Source organism: Branchiostoma lanceolatum, chromosome 15, assembly GCF_035083965.1.
Source record: "Branchiostoma lanceolatum isolate klBraLanc5 chromosome 15, klBraLanc5.hap2, whole genome shotgun sequence".
In the NCBI taxonomy this organism is placed as follows: domain Eukaryota; kingdom Metazoa; phylum Chordata; class Leptocardii; order Amphioxiformes; family Branchiostomatidae; genus Branchiostoma; species Branchiostoma lanceolatum.
Window position 1 is genome coordinate 16513278 of NC_089736.1, and position 16496 is coordinate 16529773.

Consider the following 16496-nt stretch of genomic DNA (forward strand, 5'->3'; position numbering starts at 1 on the left):
TGACGTTACTGCGTTCAGGGTCATTTGCATTGTCCTTGCGGTCATTATTGTCTCTGCTGCACCTGTCTAGAACATGATTATGAATTTTTATATTTTCAAATCTCTTTTTTTCAATTTATAATAACACTAACATATCTATTTACCATACTTTTCTACAAGCGGGGTACATATATCGCTTTGATATAATCAGACTAGCCAGCGTTTCGATAAAGATTAGCTCAAAGGGGAATTGTGGCCTGTTGGCTTATCCTTGCCAGTGTTGGCCTTTAGAGTCGAAGTAGTAAATTCTGATTATCTGATATTAGATTCATGTATTCCTTGTATCAGCCTTGGACCCACATTTAGAAAAAAAGGACAGTATACAGACGTTTACATTAACATTACATCAGGTAGAACGTGTGGGTGGAAGGACCAGTCGACAATATTACGACTGTTGTTGGCTCAGTGAAGCGCCCTCGAAATATCATAGCATTGAATTATGCTGTTTTCGCACACGAAGAGGCGAGTCACAAAGGATTGTACCAGCTTACGCCACCTGGCGTCAAAGACATTAACGCAAATAATAGACTAGTACAAGTACTCCTTGGCCGGGTCATTAATATTTTACAAGCGTCATGGTACGCCTCCAGAAGTTGCTGCATCGCTGGTCCAAAGCTGCGCGGAGTACATGACAGAGCAATGTGACATAAGGGTTCAGCCTGGAGTTACTTTTAGAGTGTAGGGCGGACCAAACACACAGACACCCCGTATGTACACTAGAGTCCATGTAATAGCCGTGCGCTGGTACTCTTATAAGGAAAGTTTGAATTCGGTCCGAGCTGTTCATAAAATCCTAAATGGCCCCCTGGCTCGGTCGGGTGTAATCGCGCCATAAGATGTAAGCATCTCGGACTTCGATGTAACATTGTTTTGTTTTTTAACAATCGAAATACAATCAGGGATCACATAGGGAATTGAGCAGCTCTTTTATAAAAAAAAAAGGTTGATGCCGCAATTTTAAGGACTGCGATTATTTCAGAGGTGAATTTATCGACAGAACATACTAAGACGTGCTTGATGGTTTAAAACAGGGGTGATGCAAGGCTACCTGAAAATTCACGTGTATCTCAAGTTTTGAAAGGCCTTCAAATTTGGCAGGCATATGGGCATCACTGATTCCAAATAGTTACTACTTCTTTGGAACATTTTCATTATATTTTCATAATTGATAATAATATCGGATACATGTGACTCAATGAATAATGGCCTCCAAAGCACCTATAGTCAGAACCGTATCATAAAACTTTCAGGGGATCTGGCGAGTGTTGATTACATTTGAATAGATATTCATATTGATATGACTTTAAGCGTTATCAATGACTTTATCAAACGATGGCCAGATATACAGTTATAAAATCGATATCTGGAGGTTCGATATATATACACCAACTTCTTGCGTATTGTTTGCACCCAATTTTAAGTTTGTATCCCACTGTGAAAACCTTTGTGAGAGGCTTTTAAGTTAAGAAGTCAAAAATGTGGTAAACTTCCTTCCATGTGTTGGTCAATCTTCATCCATCATGATGACAGCATGTCATCTTTGAATGGATAAATTGTTTTTGCACCTCTGCTCAATGTCATTACGTGCAATTATCTTTGATTATGCATAGAATATAGAAAGTAGTATGCTCATATGATCCTACAGTGGTATCTATTCAAATCCAGATTGCAGGATTGTTCGAACAATCTCCTTGTTTAAAAAATGCTGTTTGGAAGAAAAAAATCTAGGAAGACAAAATGCTTTTTTCTAACGCTTATATTGACTATTAGTCAGGCAATTTGTAAAACAGATGGCAAGAAAAAGGGAGATTGTGTCTCATATTTGGCATTTTATCAGCTTTCAGTTTTAAAATGTTATCTTTATTTCAGGTATGTAATCATAACAGTATCGGGCAACAAGGATGATTTCCTCTATACCCTCATTTGTAAACATTGTAGCATCAATTACAAAGTACCCTAACCTAGCATCCAGAGTACTGTAGTTTTTTAGAGAATGACATCGACAGTCGAGAAATATAAGAACATCTAATATGATCTGGGATATGATGTGAATGTTTATGCTCAATGTTTTTGCTCTCTTTGTCAATTAACGCTGATACTTTATACGCACAAAAAATGCATAATTTTCGTCATCAATGTGTTAACTCAATTTCTCACAGGGGATATACCTGGTTGTTGCTGATTGTCGGGCGGTCCGCTGTCTCTGTAGACATCTGAATGTTGATTAATAGAAGCCGTGTTCGTGTACGTGTGCTCATCGTTGGACGCTTGATTTCCGTCATCTTCCAGAAATAAAGACATGGAAAGTAAAGTGAGTGAAGGGATCTTCCTTTGATGCAGTATTCTTAGATGTATAGTATGAATAATACGAACTAGAAACTTAATTTCGAGTGGACTCTATGTGTTTGTACGTTTTCTTTCAAGGTTTGCTATTATTGTAAACTTTGAATTAGCAATTCTAGGCATGATCGTACGTTCTTCAAAGTGTACAATAGTGTGGAGAGAGTGACGGAAAGAGATACTTATTCCAAGTGACTTTCCAAATGACGTACTGTTTTAGTGCAAAATATGCTTAAATTATGATAATAAGGACTAATTATTTACACTTCGAACATGTCAGACTATCCCCGATTGATTAATAGAACATTATTAAAAACAGAAATCACGAAAAAAAAGTTGTGAAGAAACAATAGTACATGTATGTGTGCGTAACGGTGACTGACTGTCACATGATTTAACAATACATTACTCTTTTTCACATATAGTCTAATTTCCTTATTCTTATAATAACATGTTATGCTATAATCATGATTTTAGAATCAATAAAGTAATAAGGCACCAAAGCTGTTGAAATAAAGGGGAGTATCATTGATTTTCTCCTCATTTTTTGCATACATTGTGATAATAAGCTTGGATTATTGACACCAGAACTTGACAAAATATCCATAATAGATAATTAAAACAGTATATGCATACTGAATACAAAAAAAAAAAAAACAGCAAAGGGATGTTTAAGAGCAAAACAGAATGGGGTCCGTTTTGGGCCCATACGTCGCAATAAGGGATAAGATCAAGACATACCGTTGGACTGTCTAAGAGGGCCTGGCTCCGCATTGTACCCTGGTTGTTGCTGACTTGCCAGCGATTCAATGTTTCTGTAGACGTCTGAATGTTGACCAATAGAAGCCATGTACGTGTACGTCTGATCATTAAGGTGGTCTGGGCCGTTTTCAACTGATTGGAGTGGTGGCTGATAGAAGTCATCACCGGACGCTTGATTTGCTTCGTAATCGTATTCTATCATGGCAGATGTGACAACATAAATATCGCATCGGAATTCACTCACAGTGGTGCTTATTATGCATAGATGCGTACAGCATAGGTTATAAAATATAATACGATGTTTCCTTCGGGTCGTGATGCGAACATAAGAACATGGGCTTTAAGAAATAGCATTATCAATATCATAATCTAGACTTGGGATACTGAGTTCCATTTCAACATACCAGTGGACTGTGGACGATGTCCTTGCTCCATAGTGGAGTCTAATGCCGCCCTCTCAGCTAACATTGTCACACCAGTACAGTTAGATTCAGCTGCTTGGTCTCGCTGGTGATGCGACGTTGCTGTAGCTTCTACCATAACAACAAATTGCTTGTTAGAATTGTTGCAAAAGGTACCTTATTGTAGCAGGTGCATATTCACTAGCCTGGGTGGCATCCAATTTCTACCGGTGCTCCTACATTCGCTACCCTAATTTGTTTATGGTAGCGAATGTAGGAGCCCCGGTAGAAATTGGATGGCACCCAGGCTACATATTCACGAGACTGAACATTTCTGTTTTTTGCTGTATTGACGAAGGCTTATGGTTACTAAAAATAAGATTCAAAACATGTAACTTATTATAATAGATGCAACAACAAATCTCTTACTTGAATGGTCTTCCGTAACATGTGGATCCGTAGGAGATTCACTTTCGATACCCGAAATCTGTCTGTAATCTTGATTGTCGGGATATTTGTTACAAAGCTCCGCAGTAATGTACGACGCTGATTCACTATGTTGTGAGGACGACGTATTGGAATGTGCGTTATACAGCACTTGTTCAGAGTGTAAATCCACAGCCTGTTCTCCGTAAATCTCCCCCTCTGCCTCCATATAACTGGTAACTGGCGTCTCGCCAGAATGGTTTGCTGCACCATGGATACCTGGCTCCTCCATTTCACTATGTGAAGCCTTAGAGATAATACAGTATATACTTTCCGTCTGCTTTAACCAAAGTGATAGGTGTTATTGTATTTTGGCTGAGACAATTTGGTATTTCTAATTTCATTGATATTCATTAAAGCACGTGGTCGTTTGGCTCTATAGAATAATACATTCATAAAACATGATTTGGTGAGAAATTAATCAAGCAGTGCATTTTAATGTTTATGCTTTATACCGCCAGAAAACAGAGGCGACATCAAATGATATAGCTTATTATTTTTCTAGTGTTCATTTTTTAAGTTATTGAAATACTACACTTTTGATTCTTGAGCATAGAGATACTGCATGCAGCAGAATATACATTTTCAATCGAATACAAAAAATATTTGAAAGTTGTATTTTTGTTGACCCTTCAGGAGTGCGCCAAACTGAATATTATGTTTCTGTTTTGGAAGAATTCCGCTTATCCCATGGATGTGAAGTCGGTATGTGTGCAATGGCCCTTGCGAACGTAGTAGTAACCATTCCGGGACGTGCTAGAGGACCGCTATCGTCTAGACAGGCCAGCGGGTGATGTTTCACAGTTGGGTAAGGCATCCAGGGACGTCGCATGATGTAGCCTTGCAAACCACAACATTCATGTCAGCCTAAGTTCACCCAAAGTCTAATTTCCTAGAATGGCACAGTGCTCTTTGCAACCACAGTAAAACCATTGTCTGATTTAAATTTCGTATGATTAGCATTCATTAGCTAGATTCTTTCATTTTGTGCCCTGACCTACCTAACGTAATGTATACACAGTGATTTACCGCAGGGACCCCACTGATCCTCACTGCAAGGGAATGGTAATTGACTAGCTTGTCACCATGCGTACAACTCAGCTAGAGTGCTAATTGGCTCACCGTCCCATAAGGGGGGGGGGGGGGTACTAGGAAATATGTTTTAATGCTAAAAAGGAAAGAATTGTAGCGAGTCCCACTGTACTGTGTGACTTTTGGGCTCATTATAAGTCACTGAAATGTGTTGGCTTATTCTGAAATTATACCAGTAAGGGCATAGTAGAACAGGCAGTTTTGTGGTTAGGCACGTCATAGAGCATAGCTTGGAATTGTACACTTGACTATCATCCGCTCCTTCCATGGCCAGGATCTTCTCCAGGGAGGTTAGTGTAGTGTACCATGGCTCGCTTGGTCCAAGCCCTTGTTGCGCGTTTAAAGTCAGCTTCTTAGTCTACATAGCTATCGGGTATCTGTTTCAATAGTCATTACAAAAATAATTGAACTAAACATTTATTCGACGCCATGGCAATAGTTCTATTGCCTACCTTGTTCTGATTTTTTTTAATGTAATCAGATTAGTTGTCTGTATAAAGCAAGCGACTTGTTCTTAAGGTACGGTTGAAGGGCAGCTGAGTATTTTGGGGATGTTTTGGAAAGAAAAACCCCTTCATAAGCCTTATAAACCTTCCTCAACCTTGATTTTGTTCAGGTACATTGCTACCCTATAGCAAGGTGGTAATTTATGCAAATTAGTATGACGTCATGATTACATCATCAAGATTTACAGGGCCACTTCCATTTTCAGTACATGATAGCAATACATCAAGAATTATGCGTATCAACGCGTATATTTTGAAATGACGATTTTTGGCAATTTTTTCAAGAAAAATTTAAAAAAAATTGCCAAAATTCGTCATTTCAAAATATACTCGCTGACACGCATAATTCTTGATGTATTACTATCATGTACATTCCTGCAAAGTTATATTGATAAACATCGAGGTACAAGCCAATGAGAGCCTTTCCCAGAAAATGGGCGTGGCCTTGTAAATCTTGATGATCATGACGCCATACTAATTTTCATAAATTATCACCTTGCTATAAGGTACTACCTGAACAAAAAATAAGGTTGAGGAAGGTTTATAAAGTTTAAGAAAGGTTTTTTTCAATAACATCCCAAAAATCCTCAGCCACCATTCAGCCGTACCTTAATGCTTAACACGTAACAAATAATCTCACACACACACACACACACACACACACACACACACACACACACACACACACACACACACACACACAGACAGACAGACATATGACTGTCCTTTATGCTGACCACTATCCACACAAATACACCTGTTGTATCAAACCTTATTATTCTTTTATGTAAAATTTATATTCTCAAATATCGTGAAAAGACGTTGCATTTATCTGGCTTTATTCCTTATGTCTCTTATGTTCAACAACTAGAGTACATTATTGCCAACCGACTGGATAAGACTCAAAAACACCTGGGAAAGTTGGGAAGAATATATACTGTCCTTTCAATATAAATCATTCTTCTCATTTTGTTTTTGATCACCAAGCATGGGTTCTCATTAACTATTTGTGATTATATGTTATTGTTTCCCCGTTTTATGTACATGTGTATCTGTTTTGTGGTTTCTCATGTGTTTCACTTATTTTGCATAATGTGCCATGTTCTTATTTCCTGTTATTTTGAAAATTAGTAAATAGAATGAGAAAAAATACGTCTGTACTTAAAGATCCACACAACACATAATAGACGCACAAACAAATACTTCCTTGGTACTCACTATTGAACACAAAATCAGCAGTCCTTGGCATTGAATTACACGACGAAATACAACCATACTGCATGACGGATTTCATTATCCGGTTGAACATTGCAGTACTAGGACAAAACGCTTGGCGGAGCTTTCGATATTTTAGCAAATCAGGTGCTTTAGCAGAAGATATATTTTACTCGTGATAACGTTTGCTGATTGCTTGTGAGTTTCTTCATTTGATTTGATTTATTCGGCTAAATACAAAACTACTAAACTAGCAGGGGGTTAATGTAAAGTGCCAAAGTCTGGGCGACAAGGAACGTTATAAACTTCTAACTGAAAGCTATCTGCCACGGGAACTATTGACGTTTTATACAATATCGAGACAGGTTGTAGATGCCGTAATGAAAGGGGATTCTTTACAATGGAAGAAGTAGGGTACGTAAAGACGAAAATCCCGAGACATGTTAAAATGTATTGACGGCGAAATGCTAAGATGTATTCCCAACAAAGGGCATGACTTAAATTCTACCTGCAAATTACTAGTAAATTTTTAAAGTACACAATGCGTATGCCTAGACATGAGACAGCTCAAAACAGGTCCATATAGTATTTAGACTAACCAGTAGTAACACAAGGTCGCACCAACAAATCAAGCAACAGGGTATAACCAAGAAACAGTTTATTACCATATCATGTGATGTATAGACGCCATACTTAGTTTGCCTAAACTATGACATATCGTCGCACCAACCGATGGAATTAACAATATTGTAACTTTAAAGCAAATTCTGACCTATAGCGGCTGATAGTTATAAGTTTATACTTTTCATTTTGCTGCAATTTCTGTATCAATATGTAAATCACCCAGCGTGTTTGTGTTAAACTAGCCATAAATATTACTTTGCACAGTCTTCGGTTGTGTTTTTGGACTGACACGGTCAACTTATGATATATCCAAAAAGAAGCTGCTTTTCTTAACAATAAGGCTTTGAAATCAGATTGTTATTTTTGAGCCCCCTCTACTCCCAATGAATGAACACCTTACAACAAACAATGAAGAAGACCATCTCAATAAAGTTAAGAATTAAAGTAGAAACCCGGCTAACAATAGACAACCTACATTCTAATTCTAATTATGTTTGTTTTACAACGTGAACCTAAACATTTGAACCAAAGGCATCCACATTAACAGTGGATTCAAACATATTCCAATACAATATACGCATTTTAAATACCCAAGCATTTAAGCCACCTTGGTAAGGTTTTGATTGGTCAATTTTATTTATTGTCTCTGGATTTAATTATCTTTTTAGAGATGACGATGCCCCTAGCTTTAGAACTGGAGGGTAGGTTAAAGACCAAGGTAAGCAGAAGAATTTGACGGTGTTTTTTTTTTCAAATAAGATAATGCCATGGTGTCTTATCAAGTTCTACGTCTTAGTCGGAATGGAGTAGAATCTTCGACCAAACAACACTCTCTTTGTACTGCTCCGCCTCTTCCAACCCCTCAATTCCTGCCAAGAATGCCCTGATCTCATCTTCGAAACCGAGGGTCAGGACAGAAAACACAATCTGCCCTTCGGCCACTACGCATGCACTTTGCATCTGCTTAAGGATGTGACTTTTCATGAGCTCGATATTTTTAGTGTTTACCTCAATGGTGTAGAGGGCTGCTCTATCAGTTTCAACGTCACTACCGAAGCTTATACTTTGGATAGGCTTGTTATTATCGACAAACACACAGCTGTCTTCGTCTACCTCATACAGGTTATCTTTGCACAGAGTATAAGTGTCTCCGTCTGCAAAGAAAAAGCCGTTGGTCAGGATGTTCTCACCGACACCGGGGCGGAGCATCAGCCGCATATGCCGTTGCTTGTAGTCAACCACGGAGGAGAGCGGGAGTTCTTCCATTGCCGGAACCGACTTGAGTGTTTCTCGTAGCGTCTCAACGTCACCCTCGAAAGCAATGTATTCCTGAAACGTACAGTATGGGTTCTATATAGTTTCGTAACACTAGATAAAGAATCATAAAGCCCACGCAGTGGTTTATCAAAAGCACATTTTATTTGCTTCCTACATACCCGAGTGTGTTATAGGTATCGATTAGAAGCCGCACGCCCTAAAGAATAGCGAATATCTCTTCCAGAGCATATCTTTAAAGCATGATTATATCATATATAGGAAGGAAGCTCATGCCTTTTCCAAAAGAACACGCGGTTCTTTTTAAGGTACATGCAATTCTTCTGCAATTAAAAACAGTCAAATTAACCTCTATCGTCTAGATCTTCTTCTATTGCAGGAAATATTATGATGTTTTTTAAACAAAGATTCGTAGATGGAATATTTACAATTGCATTCACATAACAATTCAAAAAACGTATACTTAATACTAATATAGTTGGTTCATTACTTAACTATTTGGTGTCGAAATACCAATGCTAGTCTTATCAATAGTTGGAGAGGACAAGGAAAACTCACCACTTTGCAAATCTCCTTCCACATCCCGTTCTTTGTAGCGCCTTAGTATACGCATGCGCGAAATTTTGAATTTGGCGCCACCCGCGGCCGCGCTGGGTACTGCAGATCTGTTCCTATTCTTGCGCAAGACTAACTTTGACCAATCATAACTCGCTAATACGGTCACATGATGGGCTGAGATTGGAGAAGAAGGCAGCCATGGTTGTATTCCTTGTGTGGCGAGTGTTTGATGGTGGTCCGGCGAAAATATCGCGGTACACTTTGGGAACGGAGTAATCAGAGCGTGCAACGACGAGGAGCTGCGGCGGGGAGTCAAGGGCAAGTTCAGGTGGGTTTTGGAAGTGTTTCTCCAGTTTGTTGGTGCATGAGACCCCGGGGAATGTAAAATTTAGCTGCTGCCTCGTGTTTTAGTGGTTTGTTTACTCCTTGAACTATTTTTTTCTTCACGCTGTAGATGCCGGAAGAAAGGGTGCGTAAACGCCATTTTCAGTTCGTTCTAGCCAATAATCATATCTCCCAACGTAGTTTTTTCCCAATCTCGACGTAATTTTACCGTAATTAGCACACAGTTTCCATACTATGCAGCATATGGGAACGAGGAAGCATGTTTTATTCATATCTATGGCCCTGTGCAGTAGTTACTAGCACTCAAATACTAACGGTATGGAATGCATACGGTCCTGCTTCCAGTTCCATTCGAGGGTTCTCCTGTATTCTTTTGATAGAAGCAGAAGTCAACATTCTTAAACATGTATTCTTAACCTTGTAAGTTGTACAAAGTTGTAGTTACAGTAACTTAAACAGGTAAGTAAACCTGTTAAGATCTATCTACTTATCCTCAAATTATGTAATCTGAAAATGTAGTATTATATTATACTACATGTACACAAATCATTATCTACTACACATCTATTGACGTTGTGCAACATTTCATCACTTCATGCCCTACCGTTGTACCTCACTGTAGTTATAGTTAATTGTTGTAGTGCCACCAAAAGCTGTGCAGAAACCATCACAGTTGTTACAATTGATATACAATATAGTAACAAGTGGTACAGCACTGAAAGATCCACATACATACAGTGATATTTGTACAGATATAGTAATACACGTAACATATAATCAAGTAATCAGTGCAAGTACAGATATTGTACTTATTTGTAGGGTGCAAGTTAATATTAGGAATACAAATTGTACATACTCTACATTAATTATCTATCCTTATATCAACTGTTCTTGCTATGAGGTCACTGTAGAAACTCCAAACTTGAAAACTTGTACCATGGATTTCAAGCGATACAATACGCAACACATATATTCTAAATTTGTTCTGACCCACTTCTAAACTACACCTTTTTCTTTCTTGGCACAGGCTTCGGTGCTTTGCCCACATGGTCAGGGCTTACATTGATCAAGTGGGTTTTCATTGTGGACTTTAATCGAGCTATGGGGTCAACTATCCGACTTGTCGATGTACCCAGGGTGTTGAACCTGCTATGGATTTGCTCCACCCCCTGCTCAGCCATGAATCCGAGACCGAACCCCCATCTTCTGATACAAGGCACAACATGATGCTCCAGCATGTGAAACTTCACGCTGGTCACGTGGCTGTGATCCCGGTATGTCTGTAGAAACAGTTCGATGTCCATTGCTGGAAAATATAGATGTGGAGGAAATGTTTAATGCTCCATTAAAGTCATCGTTCTGTAACTTTCCCCATATAAAACATGATACTTGCCCAGTAACATTTCCCCCAGGTAACTACTCTTACTTATATATGTGTATTAGGTCTTACCTAGCTGGTCTATGTCCTTCTCTCCCATTGGTTTGCTATGGGCATATGCCCGGTGGCATTTGGCAAAGAGTTTAAAAAGCAGGTCATATTTCCTCGCCACTTCCTTGCCATTTGGGATCAAGGAGAGGGGGAAGCCTGGATGTCCTTCCAGCACATCATTCACTGCCTGGTCCACAGCTGATGTCAAGGCCTCAATTGGTTTATCCTAAGAAAATGCACAGGGATAGAGTTTGCATACTAAGAAAGCAGTTTTATGCACCGTAATATTTTATTGATACAGTTGAGTGCTAAGTCTTATATGTGTACCTCAACAAAATATATTTGATTAACCTCAGATGGTACTTGTTCAAAACCCTGCATGATAATTGTGCATGGAATATAAAGTATGGTCTGTTACAGACATTCTGAAACTTTAATACTCTTATAGCAATGCATATGGACAACAATTTTCTTGTAAAGCAAGTTTTGGTCCACATATTTTCACAGGGCATGTGTCGGCAGGGATCATGGAGGGGCTCGTTCAACCCGATGTTTAAAGTGATGAATGCCGCGAATGCACAGGGAACAGTTCTGTTCCGTGTGTTCAAGGCCAAAGATTTCCGAGAAAAGTAAGTTGCAAAACTAAGTTTACTGATATAAAAGCAATACACAGACATGGATAGGATTATGCTCAGGGTTGATGCAAATATGTATACCCTTGCAGACTGCAGAGATAAAAGACATACTCACATGTAGCATTTTGTGCACATCATTTCCAACAAAGCTTCGGCTATGATAGGCCTGCACATGCACGTTGAACTCGTTAAGGACAGGCTCCAGGCTGCTGGCAAAGGGGCCCTTCCCTTTCTTAATGCTGGCTTTGCTGAGGATTTCAGCTGCCTGCTCCAGCTGCATTAGCAAAATAAGAAATACATTGTAGTCAATAGTGCAAACAGTACTGTTTCGCACACGCCATATTTGTGTAGAGCGGTAGGCATCACCCCGGCTACTTGGCTGTAAAGTTGTAAGCTGTGGGGAGACCACATTACACTACTGCTAGTTATAACAAGTATATTTTTACAATTGCAACATTTGACCTTCACCAATTTTGTTTTGTTATGTTTCCCCAGGCGCTGCTGAGGGTGAAGCCAAGGAAACCTACTGTACATATGGTCTAAGTTCTATGCACCACATGGAAAAGAATGATTGAGTGAGTACGCTTACCAAATTGTCTCGTTTCTCTGTTAGTCCATCAATGATGGCCACAGCCTCGTCAAAGACAGCTTGAGCTATCTCTCGGTCTTCCACGTTCTGATCCAGAGCCATCAACGCAAGGTTGTCTTCATTCTCTTCAATGTTATCCTGTAAGTTCTCTGCCTCAGTCTCATAGGCCTGAGCCTTGTCGATAGCCTGTATGTACGGCTGCAAACAGGCAAGGCGTTGGTCTTCCTCGATTCTGTTTCTGTCTAGCTCATCTTCCTGGATCACTACCTGTAAGTAGCGCTGAAGCCGCAGGTCCATTGTATGTACATCAGTCTCTAGCAGCTTGTAGAGCTTCAGGAAAACGCCCAAGCTGATGTGTAGGGCTGGCACTATAGTCTGCAAAAATATTGAGATAATACTGTCAGATAGATAGCCAAATATTTGTGGAAACTCGAGATATTGTTTGCATGGCTTTACGGCTACCAAAGGTAGTTGTTCATATACATTCATTTACCTGGTCAATTGGGATGGGGAACATTGCGGAGGCAATGGCGTTGTGATGATGTTTAGCACGTTGCCTCCGGCTCCTTCCCACAGTCACGAACTGAAGGTGGTGCGTGGCCAGTGTCTCTAGCGTTCTTGGAGTCAACTGGAGCGGCTGGTCGTCTCTCTCCCTCTTCATATCCTCTTGTGTGATATCGCACCACAGGCATGGCCTATTGCCTGTGATAAAATTGAAATAGTAAGTCCTTAGTCATGTGATTTGCCACCTCCCTAATTCCGATGGAAAAGGTAAACATGAAATGAAATGAAAAGGCACTTAAAAACTACTCTCATTTCTTATGCAAAATATGGCCTTACCATTTGCTCCTGAGATTCCATAGATCATGCCTAAATAGGCATAATCGCCCACGCTGAACAGTTTTATGGAGTATTCGAGGCCATCACATCTGTAGAAAAAGTAGCGAAAGAGATTCAGTTCATTTGTTATGTGGCGGATATGATCATTAATGTAATTGTATGAAAATATGTAGATTTCTCTTTAAATATAACAGAGCAAAGGATGAACGAACATAATGTTTACTCAAGTGAAGGAATGAAAATGCGAGAATACCTCCACATTTCTTGCTGGATCTCCTGAATTTCTTTAGAGAACCTTGAGAGGGCCAGCTGAAGATTCTCCCTGGAGTCTTTCGCTTCAAAGACGCACACTACGACTGAGTTGTCAATGGCATTTGGCCTTGCCTTGTTGAGTACTTCAAACAAGAACTTGAAGGACCCCCCACCGTGATCCCCGCCGACCTTAACCCACACCTCGTTCGCTGGTATCGCGTCCCCATGCCATGTCAGAGTCCTGTAAAACATGTGGAGCAAAAGTCAATATATGAGAAAAGTATCACCCATATGCATTAGAGTAAGAGAAGTAAGTACTATCATTACTTTTAACCATGGCACTGCCAGAGAGTTTCAGCCCAGTCAAAATTGAAAATGTTTGGCCACAGACCTCCCTCACAAAAGTCGCGAAACAGCCGGGCGACCTTATTTCCCAGCTTCAAGGTTTCATGCGCTACTTGCATGCGATGTTGTTTTCTGCCCAAGAACTGGGCGCGGCTCACAGAGCATGTTTCTGTATCATTGATATATCCTACAGACTACATGTCATCCTATCGTGTACCAGTTTAACTTACCCTGCCTCTTTACTTCTCTTTAGGAAGTCCCAGAGTGCATCCTTCATAGAGGAGAGGTAGGCGCATGGCCGGAGTACCACCTTCGTCTCATCGTCTACCTTCAGAGTGAACGGTAGGTTTTCACATACCACCTCCATGTCTGACAGGAGCTGAGCTGCTCTTGCCCTAGACACCTTCTCACTCTCTACTATAATGCCATACTGGCGCATCCACCTATGAAAAAGACAATTAACAGGTTCAGCTGTATGCCAGACTTGTCACAAATCCCTGTGCAGAGGTGTAAGAATAGTGTCTCCAAGCAGATGTTGGAGTGTGAAGATCAGGTTTTCTGACTGCCAAGCTTACAATTTTCTACCCCAACACATCTGCTTGGAGTAATACGCTTTGCTCAAACCTGGGCAAGTGGAGGCAGTTAGCTATTTTGTTCAGCTGTGACTGTAGCAACCCAATTATGAACTCGGGTATAAAGATTACAGATATATAGCCTGACCTGAATACCTTTTTCTGCCATGTTAGCATCATTGAATATGTCAGTCACAGATTTTGTAATGCCATGGAATACTTTTCTAGTGACACATATGTACATACAATACAATACCCCTGGATAAATAAAAATAAACAAACAAACAAACAAACAAACAAACAAACACTCGTTTACAAGCTGATGGCATGAGGAAGGCTCTGCAGGACAGGAACTTCTGGGCAGCCATTGTGGTTCGGGTTACAGGAACGATACCTGACTGTCTAATATCCCTGCAGGATTAGCACTTCTTCTGTATTTCATTTTCCTTAAGAGAGGATGTCATTACTGTCACTTTTGTGCAATTCATGAAAAGATGGTTACAACTGATAAGCTATTAGCCCTACATGTTGTATATAAAATCTCAAAAACATAGAAAATACCTCCGAAGTTCATCACACTTAGCCCAGTTGATGTTCACACTTGTCTTCATCCCCAGGAAGTGGCCACTGGGGATGCGCACCTGGCCAACATCCATCAGCTGGAGGAGACGTTGGAGTTGGTCCTTCTTACACCTCGCAACCTCTGCTGCCAGCTGCATCTCAGCACAGCCTCCGCTTAAGTCATTCCTAAACCCCTCCTCCCGACGCACTCGTTTTGCAACCGTTGATGCTGATGCATCAGCGCTGCTCTTCTGAGGTTGGGGGGTGTGGGTGAACTTCATGGGCTAAGGGGTTGGGAATTGTTCGAACAGATCATGTCACTAACTACAATTATGTCACACAAGTAATGCTCTTGTGAAAATGTTGCTGAGCTTATTTTTATGTTTGTAATAAGGCCACTTCCTGTGTAATAGACTGTGTAATATACTTCAATTGTATTTCTGTTTTATCTAAATTATGTTTGATATATGGGCTATTCATGAAACAAATTACATGGCATTGTGAAGTTAGACAATTTTCTGGTCACATGGCTTGTATCAGTGCCCTTCAAAAACAGAAAGTTTTAGTATTTTTCATGTCTGTTTGCATACCCATCCCCTTGTATTTCAGAAAATCACCAAATCAGTGTTAAGATAGAATGCACTTGATGTTGTGAAAATATATTTCTTACCTTTCCTCCTGTTTTGGCAACAAAAGTTTTGTTCTCACTTCCCTGGCCCTCCAGCTTTCGCCGAAGCATGGCAGTGAACGCCATGTCTTCATCTGTAGACAGAGGGCCTTTTTCTTCCAAGTCAACTCTCACGCTGCCAGGTGTTATGTTAATATTTGCCGTGACTGGGTTTAACGGCTTAGGAGCCTGAACCAAATACACAGGAGGTGGTGCCGGTGGTACAACCAGAACTACTTGGATTGGGGGAGGGGGGCTGATGTTCTCTTGTTTTGATTTACATGTACTATCTTTATTTGTGACACTTGGTGATACATGACTCTCAGCCCTGGGTCTCCCCAAAGAACGACTCCTCTTCCGTCGTCCACCCCTCGACAATGTATGCACTTTTTCGCAATGTATACAATCATTACTGTGGTGGTACCATGATACCCGCTTTGTGCGATTCTGTTTTAGGGGCTTGTACAGTCTTGCCCTGCACCCATTGCATAGACAGGGTGGATGTTGGTCACTCCTGTCTTTTAGTACATTCACCCCCCACACCTGCTGAATCTTGTCTGCATAATCTGAGCAGAGGTTAGGGTGAAGCTTTTGCAGCTTTTCTTTCTTTGTAAAAGCTACTTCACCGCAAAACCTGCACAGCTTTGAAATGTTATCCGTATGTACTTGAAGTGCAGACATGACACTTGTAGACACATGTATGTATAATATATATATAAGACGGAAGAGGAGTATGATAATATATATATATTTATATGAATATTCGTATGTGTTTGTCTGAATGGCAACACTTTGTGGATTTAGCTAGTCTATGTACATCAAAGAATGTTTTGACATTAGAACGAGCAATGTACTAAAATATACGGCATGTTAAATTTCAATCCCATATGGTTGTGAACAAACTCATTTGTATGCACTTATTTATTTGTTTTTATTTTAATGTATGTATTATGCATAGATGTA

At 40.0% G+C, this 16496-nt stretch overlaps 1 protein-coding gene and 1 long non-coding RNA gene across 3 annotated transcripts; one reads left to right on the plus strand and one right to left on the minus strand.

Annotated features, from left to right (window-relative positions):
• The first annotated feature begins 9456 nt into the window (after nucleotides 1–9456).
• LOC136420377 (uncharacterized) lies at nucleotides 9457–16435 on the plus strand. The gene is made up of 6 exons (XR_010753194.1): nucleotides 9457–9626; nucleotides 10671–10917; nucleotides 11580–11701; nucleotides 12203–12282; nucleotides 13987–14075; nucleotides 14923–16435. It is a non-coding gene; the product is annotated as an uncharacterized lncRNA (long non-coding RNA).
• LOC136420375 (uncharacterized) lies at nucleotides 9888–16214 on the minus strand. Of its 2 annotated transcripts, XM_066407253.1 has the most exons (10): nucleotides 15537–16214; nucleotides 14867–15150; nucleotides 13964–14176; nucleotides 13390–13629; nucleotides 13137–13225; nucleotides 12790–12998; nucleotides 12297–12671; nucleotides 11823–11981; nucleotides 11094–11298; nucleotides 9888–10949 (listed from the first exon to the last, which is right to left on the minus strand). In XM_066407253.1, exons 1-10 carry the CDS (start codon nucleotides 16212–16214, stop codon nucleotides 10645–10647), a joined length of 2757 nt encoding a protein of 918 aa, XP_066263350.1. In that variant the 3' UTR covers nucleotides 9888–10644. The 2 variants fall into 2 exon arrangements, with proteins under 2 accessions (XP_066263350.1, XP_066263351.1); XM_066407254.1 differs by lacking the exon at nucleotides 15537–16214 and having other exon boundaries at nucleotides 14867–15147.
• Nucleotides 16436–16496: the final 61 nt, after the last annotated feature.